This window comes from Pocillopora verrucosa, chromosome 8 (genome assembly GCF_036669915.1).
Source record: "Pocillopora verrucosa isolate sample1 chromosome 8, ASM3666991v2, whole genome shotgun sequence".
Taxonomy (NCBI): domain Eukaryota; kingdom Metazoa; phylum Cnidaria; class Anthozoa; order Scleractinia; family Pocilloporidae; genus Pocillopora; species Pocillopora verrucosa.
This window is the reverse complement of record NC_089319.1, coordinates 20829868-20857299: the sequence shown is the minus strand read 5'-3', so window position 1 is coordinate 20857299 and position 27432 is coordinate 20829868. Positions and strand designations below refer to the sequence as shown.

General features: G+C 36.3%; 4 protein-coding genes across 4 annotated transcripts; 2 read left to right on the top strand and 2 right to left on the bottom strand.

The window, feature by feature from the left end:
• Positions 1-28: 28 nt before the first annotated feature.
• LOC131782977 (vacuolar fusion protein CCZ1 homolog) lies at positions 29-7711 on the bottom strand. The gene is made up of 17 exons (XM_059099711.2): positions 7517-7711; positions 7082-7179; positions 6661-6754; positions 6209-6286; positions 6079-6126; positions 5371-5454; positions 4960-5011; positions 4567-4645; positions 3935-3979; positions 3582-3663; positions 3102-3163; positions 2677-2788; positions 2133-2166; positions 1884-1992; positions 1613-1756; positions 1251-1378; positions 29-1122 (listed from the first exon to the last, which is right to left on the bottom strand). Exons 1-17 carry the CDS (start codon positions 7592-7594, stop codon positions 1067-1069), a joined length of 1383 nt encoding a protein of 460 aa, XP_058955694.2. The 5' UTR covers positions 7595-7711; the 3' UTR covers positions 29-1066.
• LOC131782984 (exocyst complex component 7) lies at positions 7678-21220 on the top strand. The gene is made up of 28 exons (XM_059099719.2): positions 7678-7874; positions 8428-8493; positions 8959-9058; positions 9699-9783; positions 10119-10224; positions 10410-10527; positions 10979-11017; positions 11507-11575; positions 12376-12433; positions 12754-12763; positions 13086-13116; positions 13684-13729; positions 14262-14299; positions 14484-14544; positions 14687-14744; positions 15064-15168; positions 15571-15690; positions 15869-15928; positions 16589-16627; positions 16863-16925; positions 17164-17233; positions 17552-17620; positions 17863-17983; positions 18612-18710; positions 19223-19301; positions 19657-19698; positions 20040-20173; positions 20820-21220. The coding sequence occupies exons 1-28, from the start codon at positions 7824-7826 to the stop codon at positions 20920-20922; spliced, it is 2040 nt and encodes a 679-aa protein (XP_058955702.2). The 5' UTR covers positions 7678-7823; the 3' UTR covers positions 20923-21220.
• Positions 21221-21355: 135 nt separating this feature from the next.
• Positions 21356-23775, bottom strand: LOC131782980 (uncharacterized). The gene is made up of 4 exons (XM_059099714.2): positions 23528-23775; positions 22533-22912; positions 21918-22012; positions 21356-21592 (listed from the first exon to the last, which is right to left on the bottom strand). Exons 1-4 carry the CDS (start codon positions 23742-23744, stop codon positions 21514-21516), a joined length of 771 nt encoding a protein of 256 aa, XP_058955697.2. The 5' UTR covers positions 23745-23775; the 3' UTR covers positions 21356-21513.
• Positions 23776-25106: 1331 nt separating this feature from the next.
• Positions 25107-26337, top strand: LOC131782983 (UBA-like domain-containing protein 2). The gene is made up of 3 exons (XM_059099718.2): positions 25107-25299; positions 25426-25485; positions 25569-26337. Exons 1-3 carry the CDS (start codon positions 25192-25194, stop codon positions 25701-25703), a joined length of 303 nt encoding a protein of 100 aa, XP_058955701.1. The 5' UTR covers positions 25107-25191; the 3' UTR covers positions 25704-26337.
• The last annotated feature ends 1095 nt before the right edge of the window (positions 26338-27432 follow it).

Genomic DNA, 27432 nt, shown 5'->3' with positions numbered 1-27432 from the left:
TCAACTACTATTAATATTGTTTTACTGTATATAAAAATGGGAAAGTTTGAATTTTAAGAACAGCAATTTGTAATGTTGTAAATCTTGTACAATTTTACTTGAAATAAATAATTACTACCTTCATTTGATGAAATTTTTTCTTTACTTTTACTACAAACAAGCAAATTTGTCTAATCAAATTCAATTGCGTGAGTGTGCTTCATATTCCTATTGTGCATGCTCATGATGTCAGCAAACAAATCCCTTGAGAAAAAAAATTTTCTCCACGATTTTTTACTGTGGGATTTTACTACTAAAAAACTGGTCAAGACTTTAAGGCAGCAATTTAAGCTAAACATGGAAACAAGATCGTTTACTGCATAGCAAAATGTTTTCCTGAAGGATATAAACCCTTTTACAACATTTAAACCATTGGGTTGAAAATGTTATAAAACAATTGATTCATATGTCAGCTGTACATTCATCAAGATATGAAGCACTTGGGAAGTTTGGAGAGCACTCAAGAAGCTAAAAGCTGCTAAAGGCATAGCCTCGAGCAACTTTTATGCATCTTTTGTGCTCTTCAAACTTCCTGTGTGCTTCATATCTCAATGAATGCATGCCAATGTATGAGCCAATTGTTAAATACAACATAATAACAATATTCGAAAAATTTCCACTTCCAATAATTGTAATTCACTTACATTTACATTTGTTTTACTAACATCTACACCACAGAAAAGAGAAAATAGAGGAAAGCATATTTCATAACTTTTATTCTTAAATTTGTTTCACTAAATTAATTTCATACTTTTTTGGATATGTCCTCCTTCCTCTTAGAAATTGCTGTTTTTTCAAAACCAATAGAGTTCCATTCCCATTCCTGCAATTTTGATAAAAAATTTTGTTCCATTTCATGCCAAGATCCCAACTATTCTACCGTTTCATTGACAGAGTGACATTTCCCTGTCCAAAAAGGGAGGTCAGCCCACATCTTGTTTACTAGATAATCTATTTTGAGTGACCATTTTACCCTGAGACAGCCACTATGTGTTTGTTGCCTGCAGTACTACTGTTTTTCTTCATGCTAGTCCAGGAAGAAGATGTTGTGAAATTGTGTGATGCCCAATCTTTTAACTTCCTCTGCAAAGTAATTGAAATTGCAGCATTATTAAAGGAAATCCCTAAACCTCTATTATTGTTTACACTTTGCACTAATTCATCTTTGGCATATCATAAGTGTGATGAAAAATTTAGTTCAAACCACTCACCATCAATCTCTATGAGGTTTGCACTCTTTTGATTTAAGATCACAAATAATTCTCGTTGGTCAGATTTTCTTCCCACAATCCAGCAATCTGACATTGTTTTCACAAATGTTTCACCATCCTCCTGAAAACTAAAGATAGAGCAAAACCATTAATTTTATAATTGTTTATTAGTTCATGAAATTACTCTGGGAAGAGCCAACATTTATGACAGAAGTATTATATTTCAGTATGCTGATGTGAAAATTACTGTATGGTATGTTTATTAAGAATGGTGAGAAGATAATTTTTATACTTTTAGCTAAATAGTTTCAATGTACACAACCACTTTCTAGTTAGAATGATTCAAGACTGTTAAACTTTACCTTGCAAAGTCAGCACTTATGTCACCCATAAGCCTCATTATCTCAGGTGCAACACATGGAAGTGATGACTTTTTGGAGTGAACAGATGACTTCTGAGCCAAGTTCATGTGGTTGAAGTACAGATAGCGATATTGTTGGTCTGAGCTATACATGATCAAGAAAACATTACAACAGCTAAACTGACAAGTCTCACAAGAGGATAGTGATGAAAATTAACAAAATGAGAGTTCATAAATTAAGTAGATAATTATTGGAATAGTATATAAAATACCTTTGCTGTTTCTTGGCACTTTGCTCACCAATAATATTGGCCAGTGTGGTAAGTTGAGGGCCAATAAAGTTGTCAATCTTCCTAAAAAAGTCTAGAGTTGGGTATGAACCTGAAAGAGAAAAATATCACATTTAATTAACATAATGGTAATTGTTGAGAAAGTAGTTAATTTAAAAATCTGATCAATAAACAATTTATATTTATTTAGAAGCCTGCTAATCAGCACCATCGTATCAGCATTTGACATACCAGAGATCATCAGGCATATTGTTGCTTCAAGTGCCTGGTCAGGAAAGAAAAGAATTCAAAACCAATTAACTCTTTAACTCCCACAAGTGATTAACTAGTAACTTCTCCCTATAATATCCTTACATTATCCAGCCACTAGGTGATGAGAATATTCAAACTTATCAGGAAGAAGTTGTTACCAAATTCTCATAACTTATTTACAAGGAATTATGTGCCAGTTAGATGGGAGAATTAACAATCAGATCTTGGGGTTAAAAACATATTTTTTTTGGTAACAATAAAAATATTATCATTTGAGAAAAATAACAAAACTCTCCCAATGGAAAATTTTTACTAACTCTATTTTAAAAGCAATAAAAATTATTGTATTCTTGAAAAAATTCACAAGTGCTTATTTATTCTGAATTAATTGCACATAAGTTTACCAAAGTTTGATCTTTTGAACTGGGGGCCCAGTTCACAAGCCATTAACTAATAGATAGCAAGTCTCTCAAATTAGTAATTTGTTCTCCACTCCATTTTGACATCACCCCATACTCTGTACCTTGTACACCACTAATATAAGTTCTTCTTGTTCAGAATCTGTGTTAACAAATATCTTTGGTGGTGGTCTTGGTATTGGAACGTCATCCAATTCAGTGGGACCTGTTATGAACCTGAAAATAGAGAAAAACTCTTGACATCCTAATTCAGAATTTAATGTCTTAGTTTTCTTTTGTGAGTGAACATATTGACTTTGTGCATGGAAGAATCCCATCAATCAAGTCTGAACATATTTCATTTTTAATTCTGATTCTTTCATCCTGCAGGCAGTCTCTGCAAGAGTCTCTTGCATAGTCATCAAGAAGAAAGTCATCACCTCTCCATCCCTAACTCCTGCTTGATTTTCATCAACTTATGCCATAAGCTAGTAAGGGATGAATCATTTTAATAAAGTTGAAGTATGGTCAGTTTTTGATGTAGTGTTACCTTCCATGGTGAGGCTTGGGTTGAACTATAACATATCCTTGAGATCTTGGATTTTCCATACTCTAAAGGGAAAAGAACCACAGATAAAAAAATTTGATAATTTTAAAATATTTTTTACACCTACGTATCAGGACTGCTCAGAGAAATAACTAGTTTGAGGATTGCTCTTGACTAATTAACAATAATTCTGTAGAGCAAATAACAAACAAAGAAAAAGAGAAAAAATCAGAGTAACAACTGTACAATCTTTCACTCCCATGAGTGACCAACACAGAATTTCTCCTTACAATATCAATACAATATCAACCAGATAAGTTGTGAGAATAGAGAAAAATATAAATTTGGGAATTAGTTGATCCAATACTAAATTCTCTGAACTAACATAATAAGAATTGTACAGTTGACAGTAAAGAGAATTACACATTCAATCTTGGAGGTAAAGGGTTAAGTTAAAATATGCAGAGAGAGCATATTAAGTACCTCTAAGTCTATTGTGGAAGGAAATAAACTTGTCACCAAGTACTTGTAAAGGATACGCATGTCTTCTTGCTCAAGACCACTCCTGTGAGTGTAATGAGAAGCAACAAATTTTTTAAACAGTTAACAGTTTAGCAACCAAATATGGTGAATATTAAGATGAAACAATATTGTTAGCCAGTTGAGTTTAGTCACTGGTCAGCATAAACCTATCAGAATTAAAAAAATTTTTGGGTCAGCAGTTTATATTACTCCACCTTGATAACAACAAGAATAAAATTATTATCCACAGTGGTAAACATTAAATTATAATAAAAAAATAAAATTATTATTCTTGTAGATCATTCATCACTCACCAGACCAGTTTTTCAGAATAAAGGAAGGATGTATATCTTACTTGGCTGAAAAAGAGATCAGTTTTATTAACATTTTCAATGGTAAGATAACAATTAAGTAGAGGCATACACCAAATATATTTTAAAAAGAAAAAGTAAGTCACAAAGAGCAAGGTTTTCATTTTGTCGCAAAATACAATGGATCATAAGACATAGCCAAAAAGATATTCAACTGATATTAGGTAATAATCAGTACAAGAGTTGAACTGAGAAATTCAACTGTTTGAAGTTTGAATGATCAGGAACAGGAAAACCAGAGGATACATTTAATTTTCCTATTTTGTTCACAAGAATTAACACTTTTCAGAGAGGGTTATCAAATACATTGCTCTAAAATATTAGACAAAATTACAGTAGAGAAAAAAAACCAGCCAAAATTTTAGCAGTTGCATTTAGTGATTGTGAGGGTTATCAAATACATTGCTCTAAAATATTAGACAAAATTACAGGAGAGAAAAAAAACTGACCAAAATTTTGGCAGTTGCATTTAGTGATTGTGAATTTACAAATTGTCTGTGAAAACAATTTTTCCTTACAAATGTACACCCAAAGAAACAACTTCTCTTCACTAATAATTACTTTAAAAAAATTACCTGAATGTATGTTCAATCACATTGATAAAAGATTGTATCCTTAAAAAGGTGTTTTTATCTAATGGTAGAAAATTGATCCCTTAAAAAAAAAAAGGTTAAAAAAATTAGCAAATCCTTTTGATTATTCAACATTTGTCTGCAAATGGCAAAGTAAATATTGTTGAAAATACAAAAGAAGAAGTTGACAAAGACAATATTAACTACACAGAGTGAGAAAAGAAATTTTTTTGCATATAGTTAAACATATAAATTAAATGTTTTTCAACTTTCTGTAAATATGATCAGATACACTATCTTCAAAAGTCTTCATGAGGAAGTAAATTTTTACCTTTTCCCTTTAAAAATACTTAATTTAATGAATTAATTTATCATGATTTGTCTTGACTGACTCACCAGAAAAGACATCCAAAAGGTTAAACTGAGAGAAGTTGAGGGTCTGTAAATACTTAAAATGATTGCAAAATTATTTCAGCAGCAACTTTCAACTTCTAAAAAAATTAGCAATACCAAACACAACTGAAATTGTAAGCAAAAAGGTTTCAAGATGACATGACAAGGATTAAAGTAAGATTTAATGAATACAGTAGGTAAGAACCATAATTAAATCAACTATTAACAATATATTGTATATATTGTGACAATATGTTTAACAATATATAATAATATGTTATAAAATATATTGTTAATAGTTGATCTAATTATGGTTCTTATGACTAATCATTATTAACACTGTCTACTACAATGATAGAAAATTTAAATCTACCAAATTAAACATCTAGAGAACAGGAAAGTGTGTTTACTTACAGAGGTATAAAAATGCTCCAATCTCTTACATAGAGCTTCAATGTTGTAGGTCTTCAAAATGTAGGAGAATGTGCCATTGAAAAGCTGAGAAACACCCATCAATTATTAATTTAGAAATCAATGATAATAATTAATTGAAAGTGGGTTTGTAATTGTTTATATTCTATTAAGACATGAACATGAAAGCAATCCTAACAGTAATGAACGCTACTTGAGCAGTAGTGAAAATAAGGCCTTAAAAAATCAGGCATGTACAGGACTTAAACCCATGACCTCTGTGATACTGGTGCAGCACTCCACCAACCAAGCTAACAAGCCAACTAAGAGCTGGTCATTATGTTGGTTCCAAATAAACCAATATTTCTCCAGGCCTTATTCTCACTACATTTCAAGTAGCATTCATTACTGCGAAGATCGATTTCATATTCATGTCTTTATCTGCATTTCAAATATATGACTTTCATATATTCACAGTCATTAATTTCATTAACAATCAGAGAAAACAGCCAATTACTATAACAGATTTATTTCACCTTGTTAAATGCCAAAAAAAGTTATTCACTCATAGTAACCTACAGCTGTAACCTGAATAGTAATTGGAGAGAGCTGCTGGTAAGACTCTCAGTCTACATCCTCCTCCCTCTCCTCCCCTAATACAAACACATTCGTCCACCCCTCCCTCTCCCAATACGCACACTTTTCTCTTACCTTAAACATTTTGTATGCCTGTTTTAAAACACCATCTAGCACAGAATCCTGAGTGGGGAATAAAGAATCAATAACTAAGAAAATATGTTTAAGCCATCATTTACAGAAGGAAACAAGTATTGGTACTCACCAAAACATCTTCATCATGATATTCAACAAACATCTTGCCATCCTTAGTCATCTTCTCACTGAAGGGAATGCTCACTGTCTGCAAAATTAATTTCAAGTTACCTAAGTGTTAACCCTTTAACTCCCATGAGTGACCAAGGTAGAATTTCTCCTTATAATATCAATGCAATATCAAACTGATAAGTGATGAGAATTGAGAAAAATTTCAATTTGGGGATAATTAGTTGATCCAATACTAAATTCTCTGAACTAACATTATATGAATTCCATGGTTGACATTAAGGAGAATTTCAAATTTGATCTGGGAGTTAAAGGGTTAAAAAATACTGTTGTACCTGTTGGTTAGCTCAAGGCAAGATATCCATGATTGTGATTTCATAGAAATTAAATGCTACCTTTTCAAATGCTGATTTATGAAACTATTGCATATCTCACAAACCAAAAAACACCTACCATGATCATCCAGAATTCTGGTTCTGCTTCAAAGAAGACCTGTCTTGTTTTCTGTGTGTGCAAAGAGTTGCATGGTTTTTCTGGTGAGAATGTCCTAAAGTATGCAAGTTGAAAAAATGTGTATCAAATAAAAAATGAAATTTTCTTGTACACGGTAGACCTGTTGGCCTCCCACTTGTTAGGGTTTTTAACCATGATTTGTTTCACTTGACTTCTGTTTTTGTTTTTTATTTACAGATGTATATTAGGAGTGGTGATTGGAATCTATTGCTAGATTAGCACCATGCAAGTGCTGAACATTTTTGCGAACCCTGGATTGCTAATGAGCTCGCATACAAATATATAAAATTATAATATTTTTCTGACACTGCGTAAACGTCTCTAACAAGTACAAGACAGCTTCAAGGAGATTTCATCTTACTCAGTGAACTTAACCAATGCTTCACAAAGGCCAATGTTTTTTATTTTCTTGTCTAGTTCTTCACCAGTCGGGATGTAGAGAATTATCTTTTCCTTTTCCTGTTGTTTGAAAAAAAAAACAAACTCACAAACAAAGTATTATTAAAATCACCTAATCTCAGGTTTCCTCGATCCAGCTACTAATAAAGGGACCTTCTGAGTAGCATTCAGGGCTAGGATGGTCGTTCAATGGATACCCTTTCAAAAATACGACCTATTTAAATCCTAAAAAAGTTCAGAAATTCACAAAACTGGATATAACTAGCACACGACTGTTGGAGGAACTCATGATCACAGGAACTCTGGAAAGGTTGAATGAAGTTTAATTTGCTTTCCACGAACGATGAACGCCATTATGTAAATATCGGTATGGAAGAAAACGAAAAACAGAACATACCATTCCTTCCTTAGGTCCAAAAGTGGAATTGTAAATAAAGAAATTGACCAGACTTGGAGATGTTTTCATAGATGCCATTTTGGATTTCTCTGAGAGACTTCATGCTCAATACACACTCTACTTTACGTTCATATAGTTATGCCGCTGGTAATTTTCGACTGCAATCAAAACATCGGAGAAGATTCGCAGCAAAGGAGCCGTTAACTTTTTGGCAACCAAACGTTGAAAAATAAGTTTCTCATCGAAAAAAAAAATGAACTTCGATCGAAAACCAGTAGGATAGTAGCTCGATTTGCTGTGGATAACGATGGATGACATTTCTCTGAGGAAACGACAGCTGGACGACAAACTAGCTCAGGTATTTCCCTGGGGTAATTTCCTCTCCTGGTGGCTGGCAGGAAATTAAACCCAACATAAGTATTTCTGTGCGTCTAACTCGACTTTCTGAACATTTATTCGTTTCTCTACACCTAAGTTAATTTTCATGGCGTAAAATAAAAGAAGGAGATATCGCCCATGTAAAATTCGCTCTATTCAGTATGTTGTCGGTTAGTCCAGCCCCACGTTTATCGATTAAAATTCTTTCATTGGTAATTCGCAAAATGATTTGCTGGTAAGTAATGATCATCTTAATCTTTTTTCACTTTTGTATTTTGAAGAGTACTGAGAACCATCTTGCATTTATGGCACATGATTTTTCAATATTACTTTTCCATAAACAACAATCTGTCTCTAATTCTTCATAAGCCGCAGGTTATTCCTGTACGTTTGCTTGTGCAGGGTTAGCATGATGATACCATTTTAGCTATTAAATTCTAGGAGTAAAGAGTACCAAAAGCTTTGGAGAGATAGGTTATATGAACAAGGAAAGAAGGTATCGAGTCTCTTTTACAAATTTTCTTTCATTTCAGGAGAAAAACATCTTAGCTTTTCTCAAAGACAGCTTGGAAAAGACTGATCAAATTACAGGGAACATGGTGAGTACAATTCCACTTTTGATTCCATGTTGCTAACTTTTCTTATCCAGACAATTGACAATGATAATGAGTCAACTTATAAAAAAACAAAAACATGACTGTCCCACAGAGGTTGTTTGCCTCAGAGCTCAACACACTGACTGTTCATGCTTATGACTTCTATCAAGAGTCTTATTCATGATTCTGGCCAGTGGTTTGGGGGATACCCGTCGTAGTATATGTAATACTCACCCTGGGGAGGATGATACAAAAAATGTTATGTGATGTTATAAATTAAACAATTATTGTCCTGGTATCCGGTGAGAGATCCTCTTAATGTTAAGTGCTGATATTTTCATCAGTATTCAAGGGCATGCAGTGAAAAACAGTGCTTACTCAAAGGATATTTTATGCACACCTAGTTGGGATCTTTTTCCTGTCATGAGGGTGAAAATCTATTACCGTTTTACTTGTTTGTATTTATAGCTTGATATCTTGTCCAAGTTTGAGGTGCGCATACATAAACTGGAAGACACCATTGTTCCTGTTCATCGGGAAACTGATGACTTGCAAAGAAGACAAGCTAGTATCCTTAAAAAGCATAAAACCACTCATTAGACAAATAAAACTAAGAATAATATCTCGAGTCATTTTATGCCATGTTCTGAAATAAATGTTAAAGTAGTATTTTGAGTGAGTGCTTGTACATTGAAAGTGATCAGTTATGGCATAAAATGATGCTTTTTATGATACACCCATTCTGTAAAACCTGTAGTTAGTGATCAATTTTATTTAGCAGTCACCCTACCATTCCTTGTGGGTGATCACTTAGTGCAGGTTCAGCTGTACTTTTAATTATGAACTTACTCAATAGGCATTTTCAGCCTCTCCTTCAGACATTTCTAAGAAATCAAGATACGGAGAAATTCCTCTCTGGGAGAGAGGCTAGCGATTTTAAGGCATCAACAGGTTTTTGAACATTTTTAGTGTGCAGATGTGTTTCATTAAATTTGTTTATTAATTTTAATTGTAATGAAACAGGAAAGCACACCAAAAAGATATTATGGTATACTATGTACAAGTAAACAATGAACAAACTTTAACTGGAAGTCCATCCAACAGAAGGAGGCTTACTTTGAAAGGCACATACTGTTTTAAGCAGACTTAGAGCAAAGCTCGGTTTCATTAAATTATTATGTAACATTAAACTTCTTAACCATTCCCAGATATTGATAAATGTTTGTCGGCATTGGATCATGTGATTAGTTATCACCATGTCTCTGCTAGTGTGGAACATGTCATCAGAGATTCGTAAGTATTAATGATACAAGTGCACATTTTCAAACAGGGCAAACGTAGGAGATTTCCTTAGGCCTTTAACTTCTGTGAATGACCAAGAGAAGATTTCTCCCCACAATATCAAGACAATATCAAGCAGATATTTAATGATGTGAATGAAGAAAAATATCAATTAGGTGATATAAGTTGATTCAATACCAAATTCTCAGAACTAACATTATAAGAAATGTGTAGCAGAAAGTAAGAAGAATTACTAATTAATAAGAGTTGTCTTGGGAGTGAAATGATCGGTTAAAACAGTTATAATTGCTGTAACACTTATTATTGTAATGCTGTTTTTCCTCCAGCCCCACTGGTCAACTTGAAGCTTACATTAAAAATCTTGAAAGAGTGCTAGATGCAATTGAGTTCTTTAATCACAACAATCCTAATTGCATGGAACTCTCTAGCCTGGTATGTATACTGAGTTGTTTTTGCAAAACTGTACCTTGCTATGAGCTCAACGATTTCCAAAGTGGCCATATAAAAGGTGACCAAAAAGGATAAGGTGGTGGCTAAAAGTAAAATTAAAGTAGTCTCATAATGTATGAAAGAATTTGTTCTAGTCACTGTTGGTAAAGTGAGTCATTTCTTTGCAGACTGCTCTGCGTGATTATGGACGCGACTCACTAGAGAAAGAATTCCGCCTGATGTTAAACAGGCACAGTAAACCTGTTCCTGTGGAGATGATTGTGGAACTGGTGGAGAGTGAGACAGGTTGCTTTTCAGTTATAATTTTTACCATTTAGTTGTCCCTGTGTAAACCGGATATACTTGTTGTAGTTTATCACAAGTATTGGCTCAAAATGATTTCAATTAAATTTAATTCAACTTGGTCTTTGGTTTTTAGGTTTTTACTGCAACCCCAAAGGAGAAACAAATCAGACTTGTTTGAAATCATTCTAAGATGAAATATTTTTTTAAACATGAACAACACACTGGACAAAAATAGAATACTTTAAGTCTTGTCAAAATGTATCAGCTTAGCAAAATAGAGATTGAAAGCTTAGAGAACTTCACACTTTAATAGTAATATATCACTTTCTGTTATATTGGCATCCCCTCCTTTTCAATTAATTATTTTTTACTCACAGAGTGTTATTGATGAATTGGGCTTTCTTTTTAGCCATCTTAATCTTAACATTTTTTTTTCCATTTTTCTTTAAAGAAAACTCAAAGGAAAATGTCAAGCTAGAGCATTTATCAGGTTTGTAACCAAGAACCTAAACTATTATTTTAATTATAATTATTATTATTATTATTATTATTATTGTTATTTAAGTTCAAATGAATATGACAGACTGGAAGCTGTAGAGGTCTACAGTAACTTCAGGTAGCAAGCACAGAGTACATGTCAACTGTGTTGACTTAGGTCACAACTGAAGTCATGTTAGGGTTATTTAATATTATCAACAGTATTATCACTGTTAAGAGTTTCAGAGTTGACGTTTCAAGAATCAGCCCATTTGCATTCACTCCAACAAAGGACTAACACTCAAAATGTCAGCTTTGAAACTCTTCACGGTGGCCAATTTATATTATCAACTCGGTTGATAATACCAAATAACCTTGTTACATTACCCTCCCACCAACACAGCATGACAGTTTTTGTAGAAACCTATCCCCTCTATTCATGAAGCCATCTTACCTTATCAGTGGTCAGATCTGTGTTAATGTTCTGTCTCTTCTTTTACAGAGAAAGTTTTGGAAGACTTATGTACCATAACCCACTGGCTGAATGGACCAGGATATGATGAAACTGTGGGTAAGAAAACAGAATTTACTCTGTGGAGCTTTATCCTTCACTGTTATTTTCCAGAAATTTGTTTGTTTAAATACTTTTAATATATTTTTTGTTTTTTTCTGTAATAACATGCAAACTTTTGAGTTGTGAATTAACCTTCTAAACCCTCAGAGTGACCAGAATCTAATTTCTCCCAACAGTGATACTTCTGTATCATTCACTAAGGTCATAAGAATAAAAGGAAGTGATCACCAATCTAAGTTGCTCTGATTGTTAATTGAATTCTCCTTGTCAGTACTGAAGAAAATGTAGAGAGAAGAGTATGGAGAATATGGATATTGATATCAAGTGTTAAGGGCTAAGATATGTCTTTGGCATGTGTGTTCTAGACTGCCATCAATTATGTGGTGGACCTTTTGATAAACAATTGCTTCAGAGAGTTCAAAAGGTCATTTTCTTGTGATATGATAATATATAGATTTAGCCAAGCCTAAAAGCAGAGCTCACATATTTTTTTTCCTGTACGTTTCAATGCCTTGCCCCGGCCAGGACTAAAACCCGGGTCGTCTGACTCAAAGCCCAGTGCACTGACCACTGGACTACTGGACAAAGCCGTGGCATTGGTGTGCCCGCAGTACAATTGACCACTCATGCTAAAAGTAGCACCTTGTACAGTTGTACAGTTGTATGGTCGTACATCCAAATTTTTTTGACTTGATGGGTTACTACTATTTTGTATAATTATGAGGCTACGCAGCTCCACTATTATGAATTTTAAAACCACTTCCCCAATAGAACTTAACATTTTGTTTGTCCTTCAGATTTTATGAGTGTCTATGCCCAAATCAGATCGAATTCCCTTGTGCGATCTCTACAGGGGTAAGTCATTCTAGTTGCAAAGAAAAGTTTGTCACATGTTTGAGCTGTATTTAGAAATCTTCCTTTCAACCCTTTAAGCCCTTAGAGTGACTAGCATCTAATTTCTCCTTACAATATCACCCCTGAATCAAACATTAAGGTCAGGAGAATAAAGGAAATGATCATTAACTAAAAGAGCTCATGATTGTCAAACAAATTCTCCTTGTCAGCTCCTTAGGAAATTTATAGAAAACAGTATGGAGAATATGCATACTGATGTTAGGGTGGAAAGAGATAAAGATTTGTATGTCAACTGGCATTTTTTTTTTGTTCCTTTTCAGGTTAAAAGATGTAAGTACAGTTTCTTTCATTTAAAAGAGAAGAATGTGAAGTTAACTGCATATTAAGTCATGGTGATCTGCATTAAAAACATGTATTTTACTCAGAGAAAGTATTGTAACTATTTATTTTTCATTTGCATTCAAACTAAGGAGACCTTTCCTTCCTAAAACTCAGTTAGTCTTCCTTTTCTATTTTTTATCACCAACAGAATGCCAATCATTTGTTTGTGTGATACCTGTACTTAAAAATGTAAAGTTGTTCATGACTTTTAATTGTTTTCTTTTTGAAAAGTAAACAATGCTTTGTATTTGGTCTCTTTGATTTTATGTAGTGTTATGGTAGCAAGATGAAGTCTGCTCCAGGTTGGTATCAGTCAGTTTTATTGTACAAATTGTATACTTATCCTCTCCACCCAGGAATATAGGTGAACCCCAGTAAACTTTTAGGGAAACTTGACTTAGAATTGTGGGGTAAGCTGCCATTGACCTTCCCTCCTCCCCTCCCCTCTTCATAGGGGTAGCCACAGTCCAAGTCACTTGATAATACAGAGAAAAGAATAAGTTCCCTGACCTATCTTCAGTAGTCCCATGTGCAGGCACTACCTCACCTTCCATAGAGCAAGGTAGCCTGCGTGTAGCTGTACCCCCCTCTCCCCCCCCCCCCTTCTGATGCTCATTGGGGGAGAGGGTACAGCTACACACAGGCTACAGCAAGAAGGAGATTCAGAACTGTACTGAAGGACAGTTCTGGTCTTTTCTTTTATTTTCCCCAAAACACTAAATACTAGAGAGTCTTTGTTACAAGCAATGCCTTTGTTGGTTTATTGTTGTTACTTGTATGGTTGTAAGGGATTTGTTATTTTTTCAAACAATATGTGACTCAATGAATTAACTGTACAACTCTGAATTTGTTTCTTTTATCATTGACAGGTGGTATAACCACACCCACCAGAAAAGGAACTGCTAAAAGAAGAGAGTATGCTGATATTAGTTAATTCTCACTTCTGATAACTTAACTTTCAATTATATTGGTCTCCAGCTTGGATTTTTACGAAGTAACTTGAATTACCAAAACAGTACATGCAAATTCAATGATCTAATGGTTCCATAGTATGTATGCTCAAAATGATGGAAACTTCACAATTTCATCAAAAATGGTTCGGCCTCTTATTAATTAAGACCTACCCATTTATTTGCCCACAAACAAATTCACCCAACTATACTCACTGTTACTAATCTTCATTCAAAATGGCAAAATAAAATAGTTCTTGCTTTAAATAAAAAGAAAGATAGAAAGAATTAGAAAGATTTAGATCCCATCTCCTCATTCTGGTTCATCTGAGGGTTAAATTGTTGTTGGAAAAAGATAGGACTGAGGAGAGTACAATTCAGGAAGTTACCGGGGGAGTAATTTTAGACTGCTTCAGTCCATGTGCCTTGTCTTGAATTACAAGGTAAAATCTGTTCTCTAGTTCCTGACAGAAAGTTATTTTAATTTTTTTTTTCAGAGGCTTGCGTCGTGTTCCGTCAAAGTCAGAACATCATGGTAAACGTTTTCATGATTATTTTCCACGATTTTCTTTGAAGGAGGTGTTTTTCCATTGAAAGAAATATTTGATAGCTTGTCATTAAGGAACTTAGCTTGCTTTTGAGCAATGAGAAGGATATCAGTTGATGTGCTTCTATTGTATGATTTAAGGTGACTTTTATTTTCGTTCAAATTCTGTCAGGTCTTCCTCGTCGTACCTCAGCCATCCCAACAGAGGTTGGAGCTTCCAAAGAAGAAGAAGAGTAAGTTTTAATTTAACCTTTGAAGTATCAATTATCAATGGTGAAAGACACGCCCGTTTGAAACTCCTGCCGTATCACTGCAAAACTTATTCTGATATCCCCGACAGTAAGCTAATTTATTTTATTGTTTCACTTCTTTAAGGGAAATTGATGCTGCAAACTACATTGTGTTTTGTAAATCTTTGCTGAGACTCATACAGGTCAGTAGTTAATTAGAAATTGAAAAAAGTGCGGTGTGGTCTGAAGTAAGATAAAAGGGTCGTCAAGTATCCATGGCAAAACAGGAGAAGATTTGTTGGGTTCGATTCTTAATCCCACTAAGGATTTTACAGTTATTGGGACTCTTTTAAGAAGAAATGGTATAATTTGGTCCATATTGCAAGTCAACACAAACTCTAGAAATTTTGAGGGTATCTTGTACCCGTAAAAGAAACGTTGTCTAGTCTGTTTGTGCAGCAAGAGATGTTATCTCTAATGTTAGTGTTTTTGTTTTTTGTTGTTTCCATACTGTCTTGTTAGAGTGAACGAGAGCTAATGAAGAGCATCATTCCCGAGCAGAGTCAAAGCACCACTTTTGATACACTTATTCAGGCTGCTATGGAGGATTTCATTGCCGAAGGGGAGGTAAGTGATCCCCATGTTATCACGCGACAGTTTTTAATATTCTTTTGCAATTCCTCTTCGTGTAGTAACATTTAAACACAACGAATCTTGGTCTTAATTATTAAAAATCATTCGAAACGCGCATTCCTCTCGTATTTGGTACCGATTTTATCTTTAAATTAGCGCTTGGAGTCAGTGGCGTTTTTTCCTTCGCAGCCATAGGCATGTTTTCCCGCACTTGGATTCGCTTGCATGTTTTCTGGCGCTTAGATACGATTGCATTTTTTCCCGCGTTTGGAGCCAGTTGCATGTTTCTTAGAACTTGGAGCTAATTACATGTTTTCAAAGACAAACATGTCCGTCATGTCATTGATGAACGCGCAACAAAGCTTTTTAGACATTAATTTTTTTTTTCTCTTTCAGTCCATCATAAGTATCCTGAAGCGACATTTTGGCAAGCACAACTACTCCGCCATTCAGCAGGTGTTTCCAATACTTAAGGAATTCAATGCTATTCAACCTGATTTCTACGTCACACTGCAGGTACGATGATATTTATTTCAATGTACTGTTGATGTTGTTTTCGTTTGTTTTCCTGTGGAGATAAAACAGATAAAAGGACAAGTCCTAGCCACTCGGCTCTCTCTAGAGACACGACAGAATCTTTCAAAAGAGATCTTGTTTTCTTGTTTTACAAGAGCTGGATTCTTTTTCCTTGCAGGAGACATTTCACAGAACTCAAAAACAGTTCCCAACTCTAATTCATGAATTGGAGTCCTTGGTAAGTCATCCTAGCGAATAAAGTAATGAGTCCATTCATTCTAAGCTTCAACATCCTCCCTTGGCAATTCCCCCTGGGCATTTGAACTTTTGAAGATTGTTCTGTTCAAATTCCTGCCCCACGGGAAAACATTTTGATCAATTGCCCCACCGCAAAAGGAAACACCAGCGACCATGACTTTCTACACATTGACCAAGCTTTAAAACCTAGACCTTGTAGACCTTTCTTGTAAGCCATTCTCTTGCGAAAGTCAACTATTTACGTTAAAGACATATAAAACTTGTATTCCGCTGGAAAGACCCGAAACTTCTGGTTCAAATTGCCCACCCCAGCCAGGCGGGGTTCGAATTCCCTATCCCCCGGGCTCAGACGACGGTCAAATGCCCCTGGGTTTCTGGGGGAGGAGGGGGGGGATGTTGAAACTTCAAACTGATTGATGAGCAGACAGGTTTACCTCATAAGACACTTCGCCAAAAAAGAAAGGGAACCAAAATACAAACCACTTAAGATATACTTATTATGAAACTTCATTTACTTATTGTTAGCATTGTTGGGTAATCTTGGACGGTTTCATCGAAAAACAACTTTATATTGACATGAAATTAAAGCTGCTGCACATATTTATAAGATAACCCATTGTTTTTTTGTTTTGTTTCATAGTCTGCCAAGGCCTTGGACGATTTTAAGGAGGGCATTAAGGTGAAAATGAAGTTATCTTTAACGTAATTTTGGGCTTGTAAGAATTTTGTTATTGTCTCGTTTATCTGCCTTGGCAACGATGTGTGTTGTTCTTGAAGAAATTACAGTTTCCGCTCATAAAAGATGGGCATAACCTTTCTCCTAGAACACCTTAAGACTTAAACTTAGACTTAAATCGTATGTTTTATTCATAAAATTATCTTGAATTTTTATTTATCTTGAATTTTCATTTCAGCAAAATCCTGACAAACATTCTAACATGCCAAGCGATGGAACAGTTCATGAACTCACTAGAAACGTATGTTTTATTATGTTATGAACCTTTCTTTTAGTTAGGCAGTAATGCCGTATAAGACAAGAAAGTGATTAAGCTATCGGAGTGCTGGTCTCACGTATTACAGTTCCATGATGTCCAGCAGTTATGGATTGTTCCAATATTCTTATCAGCACTACTCCTGAACAGCACGACGAAGTCAAATCAGGGCACTTGACATACTTTGCGCTTTCCTCTGTTTCACCGTTTCGTTTGTTTTTAGACACTTATTTTCATGGAACAGCTCCTACCCTACACTGAAACAGTAGGAAGCATGTTGGTAACTATGCAAGGTAAGAGTTAGCTAACGTGACAGGCGCGATATCGCGCGGTAAACGCGCGAAGATGGTCATACATGCGCGCGTGATGCCTCGCTCATTGGCGCCTGGTTAAATCGTGCACCTGCGATGCGGAAAGAGTTCCATCCACTCGTTCCATCAATTATTTTAAATTGATACGTATGTTCCTGCCGTACTGTTAGCACATTTACAAATGCAGACTTATGGAAATCGCAAAGTACTGCGGCAAAGATCAAAAATGCATGTATGGTCTGACCGCACTAAAACGCTGCCTTCTCTAGGTTCCTCTGTTGATTACGTTTTATATTGCAGAGGACCAGAGCGGAAATTTCTTCACAAGAGAAAGAGAACTCTTCGTAAAGGTTGTCTCTGAATACATTCGTGAGTATCAAGTTGTCTTCACTTCGTGTATTTTTTACAAAATTTTACACTTCTGTTTTCAAGTGATTTAGGAACTCGCTTCATCACTTACTCAATTAGAAGCAAATACGAAACTTACACAAAAGTGAAAAAAAATATTTGTAGAGGAAAAGTGTTGTTCAGTAGATACAGTTCGAATAACCTGTATGAATACAAATTGTAATACACAAAGTAATCTCTTCATACCTATCTGTCTTATGTAGAACGTGTACTTGGGGCACTGGGTCTGAATCTTGAGCTCAAGGCAACAGTGTACGAGGCACCAACGCTTAGTTCTCTCTTCCTGCTGAACAATTACAATTACATAGTAAAAGCCTTACAAAGGTAAGAGGGGCGAGTATATTGAGACAATTCTTAGGGTAAAATAGCTTAGTGGCATCAATGGTTTGATTCATGACGGGGTTTGTTCTCTTAACCATTCGCGACCCTTGAAAATCAGCATTGGAAGTCGTATGCAGAGTTATAAGCTTAAGGGAATCACCACATGCGCCCGCTATGGTAGACGAAACCAGAATATCGTTTTTTTTTTTGTCAAGACAGCTATGCGTCTGAAGCCTTGTTGATTGAAGGCAACGTAAAATTATTCTGCGCATGCTTAGTCAGTACTTATTTTTTGCCTTTGGAGTGAATGAAACAGGATTGTCTGAGCCACAAACAGAGGCGGCGAAATAAACCTTTCAAAGTTCTAGTGGCCTTACGAGACGGGGCTTCGAATGTAAGCACTGCGATCGTTTTATTACTGAGCTCCTGAAAATCCTGACAGCTGTTAAATTTATGACAATTCTGAGAATCAGAACTCCTGTTCATGACATGGGTTAGCTAATAAAAACGCGGGTTTTCTGAGCGAATTACCATAGATTACTACAAAACTGTTTTTTTAATTTTCAAATTTCTCTCTGTGTTGTAAAATTGAGAGTCATTGTCGCCAAAACTTTCATCTTGTCGCTTGTAGGTCAGGTCTCCTCACTCTTCTTCAGGAAGGTGGAATTACAGGGGTTGAAGATCAATACCAGCAGTTGATCGCTGAGCATAAAGAAACCTATCAGAAGTGGTATTACATTAAATATATCCGAGTCACGATTGGTTGTTTGATTTGGCTATCTAACGGACAATGAAAATACTGACCGATTGCCGGACTGGCTAATTGACTGACTGACTGACCAAATCACTGCCTAACTCACTGCCTAACTGTCGAAAGGATTGACTGATTGATTGACTAGCAAACTAGATGACTAACTGATGGATTGACGGGATGGACCGAGTGAATGACTGATGACTGTCTGACTGACTGACGGAGGGACCGACTGACTAATTGTCTGACTGACGGACTGATAACTTACTAACTGACAGAAGGACTGGCCAACGGACTGCTTGACTGATTGACTCCTTGACTGACTAACTGACTGAAAAACTCGATGACTGACTTAATTTTAAATTGATGACTGTCTGACTGATATACAACTGACTGACTGACTGAATTCACTGACTGTCTGACTGACAGACTAGCTCTAAGCCGTTGTGTGCTTGATATTAAGATTGATTCAAATGTTTGTTATTCTCTAGCTGGAATAAAGTTCTTACTGTTTTAATGGAAGTGGAGAAACCAATGTCAGGTCATAAAGGAAATGATCCACAGGCCAAGGTAAGTTTAAAAGAACCAGGACATTTAAGGATATTTATTTTGTCGTAACTGCGGCGAGAAAGGATTTTGTGGGTTGCCGCACTGTTGACTCCCGCTACTTGCAAGACATTTTTGTTTCACCTCGTTTGGTTTGTTCATTTGTTTTTTCATAACTTTACCCTGAAAACTCGGTCCTCTTTTATCAGAGTTTTACTAGTCAAACTGCTGTCTACAATATTTGTTGTTTTATTCCTTGTAAAACACGTCTTAAAAAATTACCCACGTGATTTTATTCTCTGAGGCCTTCACGTAAACATGAACTTGTTACTTTCATATTTCATACGCAACCTTACCTTTATTCTCTCTTCCTGTGTAGCTGAAAGATAAACAGCGACAAATGATAAAGGATAAGTTTAAGGTAAACATTGAATTGATAAAAGTGAGTTTATGAAAGCATGTTCTTCCCTTCCCACCCCTCCCCCCTTCCCCTAACTCTTTCCTCCCAAGACGAGTATTGCCTTTGTATTGGTGACTTTATAATAGTCGACTACATTCTTTTTTTGTTTTGTTTTGCTTTGTTTGTATGTTTGGTTGGTTTTTTTTTTGAGGGGGAGGGGAGGGGGGGGTAGTGGTAAGAACGACTGGGTTATTCACATCGCGTTTTTAGTTCTAATCCTTGCCGATGGTGGGGGTTGGCAAGCACTCAAATAGGGTCTACAAATGTCATTACCAAGAAAATGCCCGTTTTTGTTCTTCTAGGGTTTTAATACAGAATTTGAAGAGCTTTATCAGATACAGAAAACCTATGCAGTCCCTGATACACAGCTTCGAGATCAACTGCGGGGTGAAAATGTGAACCTTATTCTACCCCTCTACTCTTCATTTCGACAAAAGTAAGTGGTGACTTGAAATCAGTATTTCTTAGCTTTTTCAGACTCTAGCTTTGAAAATGCAAAACATATCTGTGGTTTCTGAATCAATGTTAGACCCACCTGTTGAAGATTCTTGGATGTGCCCTTGGTGATTAGGGTGCTTCAGTTCTACGAAGAAATTCTCTCATATGTACTACTTAGGGGAAAGTGACTCAGTTATCTGTTGAAGGAAGTCCTAGGAATGAAGTCTTTAACGATAGGGCGTCGCACAATTTTGTTCGATTGTTTTAATAGCTTAGATAGTAACTGAGTTGCTCCCTTCCCAAGAAACCTCACCAGTAAATCTCGCTGGTCATAAGGGGGTTATAAGAAGTGCATGGTTACTTGCACTAGTTCGCAGGCCTTCATTATCGGTGCTGCAGGACCCGCGTTTCTCCGCCCGCGGAAAGATTTAAATACGAGTCGGGAGGGGTTTGCCAGGGGTCTGGCCCTAATAATGCTGGAACCCCTAGCAGAAATCTCGCCGGCGTTGCCGAAGGTCACATACTTTCCTGCAGGCGAAGAAACGCTCATCCTGAAGCACCAATGCTAAGGGCTTACTCACAGGCTACACTTTATTTCTAATGCCATGTTGATTCGGTTGAATCTGATTCTTTTCCTTCTGTAGATTTGCTAATTTACCCTTTACAAAGAATCCTGAAAAGTACATCAAATACTCTGTGGAGGCTGTAGAAGTCATGATGAAAAAGTTCTTTGATGTCTCGGCATAACTATCGTCATGTTGCTATACGTATTCAATACCAAATATTGATGGTGTTCTGTTTTTTTTATTCTTTTAATTCAAGTTAATGGCATTTATCGTTGCTAAAGTACATTTAAAAGACAAACTTTGTTGTTCATAACATTTTGGAAAGTCATTTTTCCAGCTGTCGTGCGAAAACTAACCCAAAAATCCGTCCTTAATGCCCTCAAAAAACAGAGGAAAATATATCACTTTGTGAAATGAATACTAATGAATACTGATATAAACATTGAAAGTAGGTTCTATAATAAATCATAATTAACAGGTTATTCAGGCTGCCTTTCCCACTTCACTGAATTTCATTAGCCCTGTAACCCTCAAGATCTGATTATTAATTCTTCCCTTTAGCTGCTACGCATTTTAGTTTCGGGAGTTTGGTAGTAGATCAAGATAACATCTTCCTAATACGTTCGAGTATTCTCATCACTTGTTTGCAGAAGACCGATCACATCTGAGAGATAAAGGGTTTACATCAAACGAGAGAATTAAAGTGTTGCAGTACATTAAAAATAGACCTGTTAGCTTTAAGTCAACTTTTGAGTCAGGATGAATTTCATGCTCAAAGAAAGATATCGTCCTCGCGTTCAAACATGCTGAAGAAGTTCCTGCCGCCTTCACATTCGCTACTCTCTAAAAACCTGAAAGAAAATCAACATTAGGATTCGAACGCATGCCATCTAAATCCTTTACACATAAATATCTGTAACTTTAAGCTTTAATCTTTTAACAGGTATAACTTGATGTAATCCTGATTGTCGATGAAATGATGTGTCAAAAATCGTGACGAAACAAGTAATCTGACATGAAGTACTACCGTGCTTAATCTTTGTCTTTCGCTCCCGCTATCTTCTCGGCCAGCGGTGCAGCACGCATGAAATACACACGCTTCCGTAGAGCTGGCATCTAGTGCACGACAAATTACGGTTAGAAATTTACTACTTGCAGTCGGGAAAGTGATCTTACCTTGATTCATGTTTATTTTTTTCCCCATTTCTTACTTTTTTCTTCTTTTTCCCGTCGGCTCGCCATTTGAACATTCCAGAAACCGTGTTGTTGCTCTAAAAATGAGGTAACTTGACTTAGATAACTCGAATCGAAAAACGTGACGTTTGAAATGGCCTCCTATGGTAAAACATTACCCTAGGAAATGACATTGGCAGAATAATTACCCAACAGCAAACTGGATTGATTTATCATTTTGGAAAAAAAAAGATTCCCCCCTCTCTCCCTTCCCCAACGGAGAGGCAGTGCTTTTAAACATCAACTAGGTTTTGGACGTGAAATATTGGTGATAGTAAAATATCCTCGATCTTTCGTGCTCTTGGTTGTGTTCTCATCCTCGAAGGGAATAGTCACCGTCAGTGTCTAGTAGGAAAAAGTTGCTCCCGAATGTTTGCTTATTTTGAGGGAGGGGGTGGCTGCATCAGATGATATTAATTAAAAGAGGACTTCTGAAGAGAACAGAAACAGTAATGAAAAGGATTGGCGCAGCGCTTTCCCGCCGACATTTAAGCTGTCACGCAACGATTCCTTCAAAGCCTCGTGTCACGAGGCAGTAACTTCCCTCTCCCAGCGTACCTTTTCGGATGTCCCTTCTTCTGTAAGCTTCTTTAGCCACTCTTTGCGATCAAAACTGCCACTAGCACTCGATAAGAGCTCAATATTGCTGATATCAACTGGTTCGATCAACAACGTTTCTGCGTTTATCTCCTCAAATAGATCGATGAACTCGTTTTGTTTTCGTTTTGTGAGTAGTGTGTTGTCAGTCATTTTCAAACTCCTAGAAGCTCTGCGCAGTGGGGATATGTCATCCTCTTCATTTGCTGTTGCGATAATTTTCCTTTTAGCACGGTCATCTCGAAGATAACGCTGTTTGACTGAATATTTATTAATGGGTGAACGCTCAGGTTTCTTCTCCGCGACATCTTCCTCTCTTTTCTTTGGCGGGCCACTCTCGGCTTAAAATCAACAGTTCTTTAATTCCCAACGTGACATTTATAACATAAAACATGCATTTATCCCTCAGCAGTCAGCAGTCTTTCAATTGGTTTGGAGAGGACTAATGCTGCTGTTTTTGTTCGTACCAAAGTTAGTAATATTTTTCTAATGGCAGCTGAAAAACTTTTTCACGTGTCTCAAATTGTAGCTAACAGTAACCTTCACAGGTTTCAGCCTTATTTATGCAATATAGAGACAAAATCTTTCTCCATTGTTGAATAGTGTTTTAAAATCGGAGAGGATAATTTACTATTCTGTTTTTGCCCTAGAATAATTCACCATGATCTGTGAAGGAAATCAAACCATCAAGTTTTTGTTTCTATCTTTTTTTGCTCTCAACGGACTGTAAAACTTGCTTCACAAATTGTAAACCGGAAAGACTTTCCATTCTTCCAAGTTTTTAAGCTGTCATTAGTTAAAAAGCAAGTAACGTTTGGCTTCTCCCAATGGACTGTCTAATTAATATGATAATCGTGAACAAATTTAGAACGAGGGCATTCAAAACTTCGTTAATTTTACATCTAGCTTCCTCGTTATTTTACCTCATTGAAAGACAAAAACTTAAACAACCTCACCTCCATTAGCGACAATTTCATTCACACATTTTAGTTTCTGGATCCCTCCTTTGTTCGTCGTGGTTTCGGGACTGAACTTAAACTTCCTCCATGACTGAAAAAGTTTTGTCTTGATCTGTCGTTCTTTCAAGAATGGGAATCTGCTCGCAAACCGCGAATAATTATTTGCTGAAAATAATTTGAAAGATATTTTGGACTTGCTTCTTTTGGAGGGCATTTAGCAGAGAATAAAGCAATTCTATAATAACTGAAAGTACATCTCAAAACTTTAAAACATAAACGGTTTAATACAATTGACTTCCAGTCCTTCTCGGTAGTAAGCGGTTCACACGGGTGTGGACGGCAACTTATATTAGCCTGTCCCTCCCCTACAGGAATATAATATAAACAAAGAGGCTTCCGGAAAGGAGTTCTAAGCTATTTTAGTGCACCCTAGTTTACTTTGCATTCTCCTCCCCCTTATTTTTTTTGTTTTCGGCAAGTTGATTATTTCAATTCAGAGATTTCTATATGGAAGCGGCAGGAACGAAAACACACGTCAAGAGTTGTAAGCCAAGCTATTTTCCGTGTGTTTGTATAAGATTTGAGAAGTGTTCCTAAGCTTAAATACAAATAGTTTAAAAAGATAAAATATTTCGAAGGGCTGTTTAGGTCACACTTGACTGGATGAGTTTAGGCTTAGCACGCACGGAAAGTTTACACAGTAACCCAATCCCATATGCAAATAAAAATCTGACCGCAAAGCTTAAAGCGCAAAACCCAGAGGGCGGGAAGAACTCTTTCCGTTTGGTCGAACACGATTCAAAAATTTGCATGATGCTATCGATACAAGCCTGCTTTGTTACTGACCACACACGATGCCAAGTTCAATCGTGAGGAATATATTTAAATATTTCCGCCAAACTTTATCAACAACCACAACAATGCCTCAAAAGCAAGTTTGAATTTTCTGTTTAATTTTCCCACACTGAGCTTGGAGTTATCCATTGTGAGAAAGAAGTCTTGTGGTCATAATTCCGAGAAAGACAATTATGTAAAAGTGAAATGTGACAAAATCAACCAAATATTACAAAGGAATTTCCGTTTTTTCGCTTTGCGTCACTTCTCCCTTTGTTATCTCTTTTTCAGTTTTCAATTGATCAAGCTAATTTATGAAGGAACAACAGTGATCCAAGCAGAGTGACTACATGTGCGGATCTTTCAGTTTCCTTATCGCGTGATTTAACCATCTGAAATGTACTTTACACGTGTACTTACGTAACACGACAAACAAACTGACAGCGGAGATCTACTTCGACCAGACTAGAGACAGATAAAAACCTTACGCAAAGTTGATTGCTGGAGATTGCTGGCAGGAAGTTTTTCAGTGAAAGTAAATTTCACAGAATATAGCGGATAAAAGTATTGTTTTGATTGACATCCACTTGGATGCGAGCCACTTCTGGTTTGAACTTTTTGCTCTTTCCCCTTACGTTTCCATAACAATGTCACATCAGACCATCTTTCTAAAATTATCAACCAATCAATTCGTTTGTTTTGTAGTGACGTCATGTTATGACACGTGATCATTTAGCAAAAACACACTTGGTGTGTTCGGCCTTTCGCCTCGCCGACAGTGAAAGCGGGTGCAAGTGTTTAGGATTTTCGGTCCGTTTTTTGCCGAGATGGACGCATTAAAAGAGCAAGCCATGATAAATCAGTTTGTTATGGTTGCTGGGTGCGCCAGAGAGCAGGCAAAACAACTTCTACAGGCCGCACATTGGCAGTTTGAGGTAATAGAGCGATTGTTTTGATTTCGACGTAATGTCGAATCGGCTTGGCACACCGTATTTACTGATGTGTACTTTCGATTTAATCGTCTAAAATGTTTGACTACATCCTTTCCTTTTTCTCTCTAGACTGCTTTAAGTTTGTTTTTTCAAGAAGTCGCGATTCCGTCGCATAATCAACACAATCCGGTAAGTGTCCTTCGTATCACTCTCGTTGGCAATTCATGTCGTTGATGACCTTAATTCAAGAATTTTTACTTCTCTCCTTCTAGCTTGTAACGCCGGCAAATACGCCGGCCACACCTCCAAACTTTCCTGATGCTTTGGCAGCTTTCGCAAAACTTCAAGCCTCCGATACAAGCCCCAAGACACAAACTTTAAACGCAAATCATCAACCAGTGAGATGATTTCGTAGCAGCGTGTTGTTGTCAGTTTGCACTATCCATTTCTATTTGTATAATTCCGCCGTATCTTTCTTCAACGCAGCATTACTGGTACCTTTTTTGTAATAGTACGTTAAAGGAACAGAACTAGAAGATATACTACGTACAGTAAGCTACTAGCCAAGATATGAGGAAAGACGAGGGAAAATGTGTGTGGAAAGCGCGTGGACAGTGAAGGTTACCCGGCGTTATATTGGAGAAAACTGTTTAAATGGAAATATTTTGTTGATGTTCATAAGCAAATCGGTGAGACTCTTGAGAAAGTCGTCTCCAAGCTAAAAATACTGTGGTTCTCGAAGAACTTAGCGAAAGACTTGAACTTCGAATAATTTGGGGATGTTGACAATCACCATGTTGATGAACGAAAGCGTAGTGGAATAGTATTATAGACAGGTCGCCTTGCGAAACTGGCGTGCATTCTTTTGAGCCAATGTATAATTTATGAGATGTCGAAAGCGAAATACTAAACTGTTATTACTGCAAACTTTCTTCGATTTTCAAATGAGTTTTGAAAATTTGTGTTACAAATTTGACGAGGTTCTGATCAAGATCAAATGTTAAAGACTGATATTAAAAATTTTTGTGGGCAGTGTCTAAATGAGGTGTCTTTGTTTCCTTACAGAAATTGCTCGTGGCGTTTGATCATAGCTTGTATATTTGAACGCGGTTGCTTTGTTTCGATAAAGCGTTTTTTGTTTTATGTTTTTTGTTTTTATCTGACTTCATTAGGGTTATTTAAAATACAAGAGATCGCTGATAAACTAATCACTTTTTCTAGAAGTTCCAAGCTGCCCGTTCGCGCTCGTGAATTGCATGGGACAATATTCAATTTCTCATTGTTTCGTGAGAAGTACGCTGTCGATTTCCGGACTTTGGAATGCAATCTCCTGTTAGCCTTGCCACACAATATATAGTGTGCGTTAAAAAAATGGTGTCAATTTTAGGCTCTGTAGGTCAAGCCTGCCAAGATTAGCGAGAAATTATGAATTACAGACTAGCAAAACATTGGATGGTGTTTAATCACATGTACACATCAAATTTGTGCTTTTATTAAATATCCCCAAGTGGCCAAAGTCAAGGTCAGACTTCCTGTCCACTGTCTTAGCGTCTCGTATATCAGTCTCTCAGTCAAGGGGAAAACATTGAAATAATGTAAACAGTTTGATCAATTTGCCACCTCACCTCCTAGTCTACACTAATTTTTTTTTTTTTTAGTGGGGTTAGGGGGGAAGGCTGCATCAAGGTAAGGTCCAAATCAAAATATTTAATTCTCCTCACTTAATCTTAAAAGTCAAAGCCTCAAATGAAATAACTGTTACACCGGAAACCATTACTGCGCATGATGCGGCATTTATTTATTGGATGGACTATTGCTCAGTCCATTTTATTTTCAATTTCTATTATTTGTTACAAGAATTCTTGTTCAGGGGAATTATTGTGCAAGATTTTATCATATTCAAATTAATGATGCAATCCCTAGTTCTCTAACTTATGCTTCTGATAGTACACATTCATTCAGTAATGAGACAAATGACACACTGATCACTCTGGTGAACCATGAAATGACATTTGCGTCATAATTCTGAGCAAGAAATGTACACAGAGTGAGTGAAGTTTGTCAGTTATTGAGGTGCCGGTCCTAGCCAGCTTCACTATCCTTACTTGACAAATACATAGAACTAATCCTTGTTAG

What these genes read in the sequence shown, in the direction of transcription:
- LOC131782980 (XM_059099714.2), bottom strand. Translation starts at nt 23,744, where the DNA reads ATGCCCTCCAAAAGAAGCAAGTCCAAAATATCTTTCAAATTATTTTCA. An exon ending in TGAAATTGTCGCTAATGGAG is followed by an intron (nt 22,913 to 23,527) that starts GTGAGGTTGTTT and finishes GTTGATTTTAAG; the next exon opens with CCGAGAGTGGCCCGCCAAAG. An exon ending in AAGAAGGGACATCCGAAAAG is followed by an intron (nt 22,013 to 22,532) that starts GTACGCTGGGAG and finishes CCTCATTTTTAG; the next exon opens with AGCAACAACACGGTTTCTGG.
- LOC131782983 (XM_059099718.2), top strand. Translation starts at nt 25,192, where the DNA reads ATGGACGCATTAAAAGAGCAAGCCATGATAAATCAGTTTGTTATGGTT. An exon ending in CCGCACATTGGCAGTTTGAG is followed by an intron (nt 25,300 to 25,425) that starts GTAATAGAGCGA and finishes TTTTCTCTCTAG; the next exon opens with ACTGCTTTAAGTTTGTTTTT. An exon ending in CGCATAATCAACACAATCCG is followed by an intron (nt 25,486 to 25,568) that starts GTAAGTGTCCTT and finishes CTCTCCTTCTAG; the next exon opens with CTTGTAACGCCGGCAAATAC.
- LOC131782984 (XM_059099719.2), top strand. Translation starts at nt 7,824, where the DNA reads ATGGATGACATTTCTCTGAGGAAACGACAGCTGGACGACAAACTAGCT. An exon ending in CAAGCTAGAGCATTTATCAG is followed by an intron (nt 11,018 to 11,506) that starts GTTTGTAACCAA and finishes CTTCTTTTACAG; the next exon opens with AGAAAGTTTTGGAAGACTTA. An exon ending in TGATAAAGGATAAGTTTAAG is followed by an intron (nt 19,699 to 20,039) that starts GTAAACATTGAA and finishes TTGTTCTTCTAG; the next exon opens with GGTTTTAATACAGAATTTGA.
- LOC131782977 (XM_059099711.2), bottom strand. Translation starts at nt 7,594, where the DNA reads ATGGCATCTATGAAAACATCTCCAAGTCTGGTCAATTTCTTTATTTAC. An exon ending in TATTCTGAAAAACTGGTCTG is followed by an intron (nt 3,664 to 3,934) that starts GTGAGTGATGAA and finishes TTACACTCACAG; the next exon opens with GAGTGGTCTTGAGCAAGAAG. An exon ending in CTTCCACAATAGACTTAGAG is followed by an intron (nt 3,164 to 3,581) that starts GTACTTAATATG and finishes TTTTCCCTTTAG; the next exon opens with AGTATGGAAAATCCAAGATC.